This window comes from Petromyzon marinus, chromosome 11, assembly GCF_048934315.1.
Source record: "Petromyzon marinus isolate PM22_M1 ecotype Great Lakes invasive population chromosome 11, UKy_Petmar_22M1.pri1.0, whole genome shotgun sequence".
Taxonomy (NCBI): domain Eukaryota; kingdom Metazoa; phylum Chordata; class Hyperoartia; order Petromyzontiformes; family Petromyzontidae; genus Petromyzon; species Petromyzon marinus.
Window position 1 is genome coordinate 15,233,740 of NC_133677.1, and position 10,597 is coordinate 15,244,336.

The 10,597-nt window shown below is 52.2% G+C and overlaps 1 protein-coding gene across 1 annotated transcript; it reads left to right on the forward strand.

The window, feature by feature from the left end:
* Positions 1 to 8,318: 8,318 nt before the first annotated feature.
* On the forward strand, positions 8,319 to 10,199 carry LOC116941452 (proteinase-activated receptor 1-like). The gene has a single exon (XM_032952566.2). It carries the CDS (start codon positions 8,457 to 8,459, stop codon positions 9,402 to 9,404), a length of 948 nt encoding a protein of 315 aa, XP_032808457.1. The 5' UTR covers positions 8,319 to 8,456; the 3' UTR covers positions 9,405 to 10,199.
* The last annotated feature ends 398 nt before the right edge of the window (positions 10,200 to 10,597 follow it).

Here is a 10,597-nt window from a genome sequence, read left to right on the forward strand (position 1 = left end):
TGATCACGGGCACGGTGAACACGGTGAACACGGGCACGGTGAACACGGTGATCACGGGCACGGTGAATATGGGCACAGTAAACACGGGCACGGTGAACACGGTGAGCACCGTGAAGGCGTGAACACAGTGAGCACGGTGAACACGGTGAAGACAGGCACAGTGAGCACGGTGAACACGGTGAAGACAGGCACAGTGAGCACGGTGAACACGGTAAAGACAGGCACAGTGAGCACGGTGAACACGGTGAAGACAGGCACAGTGAGCACGGTGAACATGGTGAACACAGGCACAGTGAGCACGGTGAACGCGGGAAAAGTGAGCACGGTGAACACGGTGAACACAGGCACAGTGAGCACGGTGAACATGGTGAACACAGGCACGGTGAACACGGTGAACATGGTGAACACAGGCACAGTGAACATGGTGAACACAGGCACAGTGAGCACGGTGAACATGGTGAACACAGGCACAGTGAACATGGTGAACACAGGCACAGTGAACACAGGCACAGTGAACATGGTGAGCACGGTGAACATGGTGAACACAGGCACAGTGAGCACAGTGAACATGGCGAACACAGGCACAGTGAGCACGGTGAACACAGGCACAGTGAGCACGGTGAACATGGTGAACACAGGCACGGTGAACATGGTGAACACAGGCACAGTGAGCACGGTGAACACGGTGAACACAGGCACAGTGAGCACAGTGAACATGGTGAACACAGGCACAGTGAACATGGTGAACACAGGCACAGTGAACATGGTGAACACAGGCACAGTGAGCACGGTGAACGCGGGAAAAGTGAGCACGGTGAGCACGGTGAGCTCGTGCACGTGAACAGACGACACTCGGGAATTACAGGACACAAAGACAAAGATCCCCTGTTCAGGCTACATAGGCTATTGGGGAAAGTGCTGTTAGCAATCGCCTACAAACGCCGGCACGGCACACAAGGGGGTGGGTGACCAGCACCACGTCCCGCCGCCTTTTTCTCCCCATTGCTGTTGTTTTTTACACACTGCACCAAATATTGTACTCCTGTGAGGCTGATTTGACCAAGGGGAGGCCCAGGACCAGTTCAGATAATCGCTATGACTGGTGTTGGTAGCCGTGAGCGAGGATCAAACTCGGGTCGCCAGGTTCGTAGCGCTGTGCGCTCACCACTGCGCCACCGCTCATCACAGGTCACCGCGAGTCAAACGCACACGGCGTCCTCGTGGCTCAACACAAACACCGCGCACACACACACACACACAGGGACAATGGACGGGAAGGGAACCCCGCTGTTGATACTCTATCGGTGCGCGTGCCGAGAGAGACGCCACGCGTGTTTGGTCTCCACAGGGGATGAGACAACGACGCCGAGCTGCTCGCGATGTCTCCAGACGGCTTCTGCGCCACCCCTTGTTGAATTTTTAATTGCAGCGAGCTACCCCCATTGTCCTGACCCAACATGACTCTGAGAAATAAATGTATGAAAAATGAACATCAATATTTTAATATATTTAAGTCTGCTTTGAAAACCCATCTATTTAAAGTGGCATTCCCTGTTTAGTTTAGTCACTTGCCCTGGTTCTGTTTTTGTTTCCTGCTTTCCATGCATTGCAAATTACATTATCTTTACCTATTGTCCATTTTGTGAGGTATCCTAATTAGCGAGTAACTGCAAGCGAATCAAACTCTTTTTAACGCTCTGTTTACATGACGCAATTTGTTCGTGCTCGCTGGTTACTCCTGGAAACAGCATTAATAATAATGATGCAATTTATAACGCGCGCAAATTTGCGGATGTAACGGCCACAACTCAGAGGCGCGGAGCCAAGCTCAGAATCACTCGAAAGCGTGGTTGTAGAGGTGCGTTTTTAAGTGTCTCTTGAAGGGGACGATTGTGGTGATGCTGCGAATGTGCAGAGGGATTGCGTTCCAGACTGTTGGGGCAGCCACCGAGAAGTGGCGCATAGACGTGACCGTCCTCGATCCTGGTATCAAGAGGAGGTCGTGAGTCGCACTGCGCAGGCATCTGCCGTGTACTGTGCTGCAAGTCGTCAATAATGAAGAGAGGTACGGCGGGCAGGCAGATGTGAAGGCATGGTGGGGCAGAGGCAGGCGATCTTGTACATGACCCTGCTGGCAATGGGTAGCCATACTCTTTGTGTTTTTTTCGGTCAAGTCACGTAGGTAAAAAAATCAATAAAATAAAATAAATGAAAACAACTAGACGTTTCGGAGGCAACACAAGCTTCCGTCTTCAGGTGGAAACCGTCACAGCAAAATTGCGATGAGCTGTGACTTCTTGTCTCGTCTGTTAAAAACTCTAGCAGATACAGTAAGTGAAATTCCTCCCCGTAGAGGGCATTAATTCTAGATTTGAAGTTTTCGTGACTGCAAGGATTCATACTCTTTGTTTTTTTTCGGTAAAGTCACGTAGGTAAAAAAACACGTCTCGTTGTTTTCATTTATTTTATTTTATTGATTTTTTTTTACCTACTTGACTTTACCGAAAAAAAACAAAGAGTATGAATCCTTGCAGTCACGAAAGCTTCAAATCTAGAATTAATGTGTAGCCAGTTGAGGGCACGGGGACAGGCAAGCGAGTCGAGACGGGGATGAGTGCGGCCAATGACGACGCGTGCCAGGTTGCTTTGTAGTCTTTGAAGTTTTTTGAGGTTGCCAGTGGAGGTCCGGACTAGGAAGGAGTTGCAATAGTCAAGGCGAGACCCAACTATGCAACATGCCAATCAATGTTGGCAATTTCAGTGGAGATGAGAGGACGTAGGTGTCTGAGAGCCTTCAGGTGAAAGCTACATGAACTGATTATATGATTGGTTTGACGGTCGAAGGATCAAGTTGAATCTAGGATGACACCGAGGTAGCTGAAGTGATCGGTGAGCCTGATGCTGTGACCAAAGATGTGTATGTGTGTTGGGAGCGCGGATTAGTGGAGACGTTGCCTGGTACCTAACATGATGGCCACTGACTTTTTCGGATTAAGGGCTAGGTTGTGTGCAGTGAACCACTGTTGCAAGGCGGTGGTACATACCGAGAGCCTCTCGAATCCAGATGTATTGCTAGAATCGATGGCGGTGAATAGAATAGTATTGAGTTTATAAAGGTATTTTATGTATTTTATATCGTTCTAGGTTACCATATGGATTAAAAAAATGTATATATCGTAGTTATTTTATATTGGCAGATTCACACATTATTATTCACCAATGACTCTCACGAACGATATACTTTCACGCACCTATAAATCACCTCACGTGACCCCCTGGGACATTGCCACGTGACCCCCAGGGGTCCGCTCACCCCCGGTTGAGAAGCCCTGCGACAGGGGTGGCCTTGGAGCTAAAACTGCAGCACGGAGGCTGTACCGTGAGGACCACAGCGAGGGCACAGCGCCGATACAACGGATTACGACGCTCACGCACAAACAGCGGACACATATATATACACCACCGTGGTACTGGGCCACGACGTCGCGGCTTGGTCGGACTGCGCGTTCGCTCAGCTGCCGCTGCTGCTCGTTTGTGCAGGGCCCTGCTGCGGCCTCGCTCTGAGCATAGGAACGTGGAATGGGACTCACCCCCCTCCCCCCCCCCAGGGTGCGTACACACCGCCCTTCCTCCCTGATGGTAGAATCCGGCGCCTTGCTTCAAACTATTTAAACTACTTTTTTTATTCGACCAGATAAGGCCCACTGAGCTGTACAGCTCTTTTTCAGAAGCGACCTGGCTATAACGACGTGGCTAGTCACGTGCACATTTACAGCAGCAGCCAAACACTCTGCACGCGTGCCAATTGATTCTAAATGTGGAGGGGAACACTCGGAGAAAAATGCACACGGCCACGAGGAGAGAGAGGAACGCAAACTCCAAATAGACAGCAGCAGGCATCGTCAGGGTCGGGATCGAACCTACGCGCTCCTGTGTACCAGGCGAGGTAGTCAACATCCACCTGGGCCACTTGCACGGCGCGCCAGGCTCACGGCTCCTCTCCCGCCTAACGCAGCGGCTCCCCTGGCTGCCCTGATCACACGCGGAGCTGCCAATCGCCATCCTCTGCACGCGAGCCCTGCCCGCCTCTAAGTCACGCGGCTGGGCAGCTCCTCGCACGACTGCTCTTGCGATTGGAGACGACGCAGTGCGCGTGGGCTATACCTGGTCAGATACAAAAACATTGCATAGTTTTACTTGTATATTTTAAGCTTTTTGTTTACCTTGTCTATACTTTACATTCCTATCGTGTTTCTGTACTGTTTGTTGTTGTAACGTTCTGACTGGCTCTCAGTGGACATCTGTGAAAAAAGAGCTTTATAGCTCATCGGATTCCTCCAGTTTAAATACATATCCTGATTCTGATCACAACAAACAATGACGAAACCGGTCCCCACCAGTGGTCCTATCTCCGTTGCATCGCCGTCACGGCTGTTGACGGCGACCTCGGGCAAGGCGCCCGACGCACTTCGCTCAGAGGCTCGCACCGCCACAGTCGTTGAATGATCGACCCCGAGGCTGGCGTCGCTTGAAGCTCCGCCACAACACAGCCACGACGAGACCGCCACGAGCCCCCTGCGGACACAGAGGCCGAGAAGCGGCCTCTGTGTCCCACAGCAGCAACAGTGTGGCAGATACACTAACTTCAGTTGCACGCGAATCGTTCGACTGCGAGCGATAGAAGCAGGGAAGCCTGCGAGAGATGTTCACAGCGGTGGCTCCTTCCCATCTATTTGATTATTATGAATTCCCGGCGTTCCGTTTGTCCATCAACTCAATGATCAGGGTCTTTCAGAAGGCCTGAATGAAAAGGTTATAGAAAGTGGACACCCCACCAGATGTGGGGTGAAAAGTTGATCCAACAGGTTTACAACTGTTGGCCAACCAAAAAATAATCTTCACCCCCCCCCCCCCCCAAAAGAAAAGTATTTTGTTGGTCAATATGCCTACACACCCTACATACAACAGTCAGTAGTAGCTACTATCTACTGACTATATATGCCGACACACCCTACATACAAGTCAGTAGTATCTACTATCTACTGACTGTATACACCTACACACCCTACATACAACAGTCAGTAGTATCTACTATCTACTGACTATGCCTACACACCTTATATGCAACAGTCAGTAGTAGCTACTATCTACTGACTGTATACACCTACAGACCCTACATACAACAGTCAGTAGTATCTACTATCTACTGACTATGCCTACACACCCTACATACAACAGTCAGTAGTAGCTACTATCTACTGACTATATATGCCGACACACCCTACATACAACAGTCAGTAGTAGCTACTATCTACTGACTATATATGCCGACACACCCTACATACAACAGTCAGTAGTATCTACTATCTACTGACTGTATACACCTACACACCCTACATACAACAGTCAGTAGTAGCTACTATCTACTGACTATATATGCCAACACACCCTACATACAAGTCAGTAGTATCTACTATCTACTGACGGTATACACCTACACACCCTACATACAACAGTCAGTAGTAGCTACTATCTACTGACTGTATACACCTACACACCCTACATGCACTAGAGTCTATAGTAGTATCTGCACACATGGGGGGGGGGGGGCATTAGTGGGGGCGATGGGTGAGGCACGACAAAATTTATCCGCAGGAATTTGCAGTGAAATAAAAGGCGAAGAAGCCTCATTGGGACGTCCAAAGTGAGCCAGCCGTGTTCACGACGGCCGCGAGCTCAGAATTGTGCGATGTTGCCCGGTTGTGGTGATTCAAGTGTCAGTGTCTGTTTTATGAGCTCGCCTTAACTGATTTTAGAGTTTTGATTTAAAGCTTTCGTGACTGCAGGGATTCATATTCTTGGTTCTTTCGGTAAAGTCACGTAGAAGGGAAACTATAAAATAATAAAAATATAAAACAATAACATTCTCACGACGTTTCGACTGCAACACAAGCAAAAGATTTAAAATTTTATTGTTGTGGTTTTCACACCTGATGATGATTGCTTGTGTTGCAGTCGAAACGTCGTGATAATTTTATTGTTTTATATTTTTATTATTTTATTGTTTCCCTTCTACGTGACTTTACCGAAAGAACCAAAAATATGATTTTACAGTTTTTCCCAATTTCTTGGATACTTTGTGTGCACCTCTTCAGGTCAATGCGATGAGAATGGGTGAAAGAGAGTGAATTTCAATGCACTAAGACGGCCACTGCATCGCGCGCTTTCAGAAACGCTTCTCCGTCGTCTGGAATTCCCGACAATATGAAGCCACTGGAGCTACACACCTTTACATCTTGATTGGAAACTCGTTTCTTTAAAACTGCCTTCTGTGTTTAGTTTGTTGTCCTTCCCCTGCACCTCCAATGAGTATGGTTTGCCACGTACGGTGCGAAATACGTTCAACATACATTCCATACTATTCGGGCAGAGTGCGCGTCGTGCCGACACACTGGGGCTTGTACCGCCACCTGAACGATTAATTCATTCACGTTGTCTGCTCCACTCGGTCCGCTTCGTGTCGGTTTGGCGCCACCACAGCCGCGGCCGTGACACTGGCCATTGAAAACAATAAACTATACGATTATGAACTATTTTCTATTTTGCCAGGTAAGGCCCACTGAGCCATTTCGCTCTTTTCAGAAGCCACCTGACCACAAATGATAGCTCAATTAAGTGGCTTATTGCGTGGAAATTTGTAGCAGCCAAATTGTGGAGGGAAAAAAACCAGAGGACCCTGAGAAAACTCCACACGACCACGGGGAGAGAGATATAGAGCAGGCATCGTCAGGGTCGGGATCGAGCCCAAGACATCCTGTACACTGGGCGAGGTAGTTAACATCTCGCAACCGTGGCCACCCGTGCTGTGTCCAGAGTGCAGCGTGACACCGCGCAGTGATGCTGGGTGACCGCCATCACATTCGCTGTTGTTGTAAGTTGTGCATTTTCCCTCCTCTGTGTGGTGGTGATGATGCCTCATTTGTTGAGTTTTCCCCATTCAAAGCAGCAGCAGCTGCTGCAGGCAGCAGCATCGAGCGCATCATCACTCAGCTCGCGCGCCCGGCCGGGCCCTCCTCCCCCTGGTGCCCTCGTGTATATATACTAGAGAGTCTAGCATGTCCCACAGACTCGCTTCCACATCACCGATCTCACACGCTGGCTTCCCCTGCCGACTCACCGAGGACAAGACACACTTCGTGTGGTGAGTCCACTCACGTACACAGAGCGGGAAATGTCCCTTCAGAAGGGTGAACGTGAGCTTAGGGTTCACGGTACACGATGCTCACGCCAGATCAGTTCGTCCATTGGGACCTGAGCCGCTCTTTAGATGTTTGGCTTGTTTGGCTCCGTATCTAAAACCACACCAGTGAGTTTATCAGATGCCACGGGTCAGTTATTGTTTGTCCCAGCTCCGTCGACAGTCTTGTGTTTCTCTCATGTACAGGGGCTACACGCATCGATTCTCCTCCATGCACAACAGGCTCTGTGCAGCGTTTTATTTCAGTCCCGTGTGCTCCATGCTCACTAATCGCAGTTACCGTTCCAGCCTGGCGAGAAGCCAGAGGCATACGAGGACAGCTTCACGACGCAGAGTTGGTGTCGAACAAATGATCACCATCGCAGCGTGTCTCGCCAGTGCGGTGCCGGCTACCATTTGTTGACGCGATTGATGTGAGCTTTGCTATCATTGCTGCTGTTGCCACGCATTGTGTCCCCGGTGCTGTGAGTCGTGCTGCTGCAGGATGACGCTCAGATGAAGGAGCAGAGTGCAGCTCTCTCCGGCCCTCGCTCTGAACACCACAGCAGGCGGGGCCGAGAAAGAGAGCCTCCAGGTCCTCCTCCTGGCTATGCACCGTGGACAAGAACCTGCCGAGCGAGGATGATGGAACTTCGCCGTGGGCAATGCCTGCCCTTTGCTAAATTGATGTTTCCTCCGGTCAATCGTTTCACAGGCACCACCACAGCAGCCGCATCTGCCCAGCACCGGTTGGATTGCACAACGACGTCCCACGGTGTGACAGAGAGACGCTAGTCCCCCTGCACGAGTTGCCGCCTGCGCAGAGGACGCCCTGGGGCAGCCTCGCGCCACGTTGAGTGCAGCCGCGCGGCGCCACTCTCACGTGGTGCGAGCGCAGCCTGCCGGGAGGCACCCCCCCCCCCGCTCCCCCCCGGGGAGAAGCGGCGGGCCGAGCCCCCCACCGTCACGCCGGCGAGGTCCGAGGTTTGTTGCCTCGTGGTGGCGAGCAGCAGCAGCAGTTCCACTGTGTCTCTTCGTGCCAGCGGCAGCCTGCCGTGAGCCACTCACGGGTGGATGCGGTGTCTTCCCTGCCCGGTCACCACATCAGACGCTTAGTGGCAGATGCCCGACGCCACGTAGGGATATTCGCTTGGGGTGTTTTCTTTAAGTTCAGGTTGCTTTGTGTGAATGCGGGTTTATCTGCTGTTGGTTTCAGAGAATGGAATCTATGAATTTTCTCTCAGATTTTGTGATTCTACCGATTTACGTTTCAACGGTAGCTATTGGCTTACCGCTGAATATGGTGGTGTGTTGGGTGCTAGGCCCTACAAAGAAGAACTCCATGTCCATTTACGTGGTGAACCTCGCCATTGCTGATCTATTCTACTTGATGGTCCTGCCGATGAAAATCGTGTACATCAGCAATGGCGGTAACTGGATATTCCCTTCGTTCCTCTGCCGCGTAACAACCCTGATATTCTTCACGAACATTTACGCCAGCATCATGATCCTGGCAGCGATCAGCGTGGACCGCTACAAGGCCGTGGTGCACCCGCTGGAGGTGTCGCGCTGGCGGGAGCCGAGGACGGCGTGGATCGTGTGCGCCGTCATCTGGGTCATCACCGTCGCCGAGATCGCGCCCATCAACTACGTCGCGTTCACCGCCCAGATCAACGCCACCAACGGCAGCAGCGCGCAGCCGTTCACGAAGTGCTACGAGACGTTCACGCAGGCGGAGACTGACTACCTCATCAGGTACCGGATGTTCCTGTTCTTCTCCCTCTTCGTCACGTCCCTTGCCGTCATGCTCTTCTCCTACATAAACGTCATCAAGGCTCTGATCGAAGTGAGGAATCGGACGGAAACCATCAGCCGGGACAAAAAGAAACGCGCCGTCAAGCTCACCCTCCTGGTGCTGGTCGTCTTCTTGGTCTGCTTCACTCCGTACAACGTGTCCCACGTCATCGGCTTCATCCAGAGCAAGTCCAACACACTCTCGTGGAGGAGCCTGGCTCTGCTCCGAGACGTCGTGCTCTGCCTCATCGTGGTCAACGGCCTCTTCGACCCGCTCATCGCTTACATCGCATCCACCACGTTTCGAGAATCCTTCAAAAACATTTGGAAATGCGGCCGGAGCAACAATCGCGTCGCAGCCGCAGTGGTTTAACTTATAAACACGCGCCTCTCGCTGCGACATCCCAACGAGTCCGTGCAGTGCTCGCTGAGCTGCGTTGAACCAATACGTTACAAGGTCGCACTCATTACATACACAAAGTGCTTGCAACAAATGAACCACAATACCTTGCTGATCTCGTCAAGGAGCACAAACCATCACTCGAACTCATTCTCACAGCAGCGGCTTTTGGTTAACCATCGAACAAATACGGGCACTGCATCTCGCGCTTCCAGATGCGATTCTGCAGCCGTCTGGAACGCTTTTCCTTCCGATATTAGGAAGCCACTGGAGCTATGCACTTTTAAATATAAATTGAAAACTAATTTATTTAGAACTGCTTTTTTTGTTTAGTTTGTTGTCTTTCCCCAGCACGGTTGGCTACGTACGTCAAAGTCCATGAGCCCAGACCAGACGTCTCACTTGTGGGTACCGTCTGAGCTGGCATAGCTTTAGCCAACAACAGTGGATCGTGTGATAACCGTTGGACATGAGCGGTGTTATTAAGTAATCAACTCGTATTAGGCGTCTAAATAAATCGATATGACGAGAGTTGCGATACCTTAGCGGGTACCGATTTCAGCTCTCGCCCGTGGGCTGGCATTTGGCTTCCCCCGCTGCTGTGCCACCCCCCGCTGCTGTGCCACTCCCTGGTGCTGTGCCACCCCCCGGTGCTGTGCCACCCTTGCTGCTGTGCCACCCCCTGCCTCGCTGCTGTGCCACCCCTTGCTGCTGTGCCACCCCCCGCTGCTGTGCCACCCCTTGCTGCTGTGCCACCCCCCGCTGCTGTGCCACCCCCCGCTGCTGTGCCACCCCCCGCTGCTGTGCCACCCCTTGCTGCTGTGCCACCCCCCCGCTGCTGTACCACCCCCTGCTGCTGTGCCACCCCCCGCTGCTGTGCCACCCCCTGCTGCTGTGCCACCCCTGGCTGCTGTGCCACCCCCCGCTGCTGTGCCACCCCCCGCTGTTGTGCCACCCCTTGCTGCTGTGCCACCCCCCCGCTGCTGTGCCACCCCCTGCTGCTGTGCCACCCCCCGCTGCTGTGCCACCCCCCGCTGCTGTGCCACCCCTTGCTGCTGTGCCACCCCCCCCGCTGCTGTGCCACCCCTTGCTGCTGTGCCACCCCCCGCTGCTGTGCCACCCCCTGTTGCTGTGCCACCCCCCGCTGCTGTGCCACCCCCTGTCCC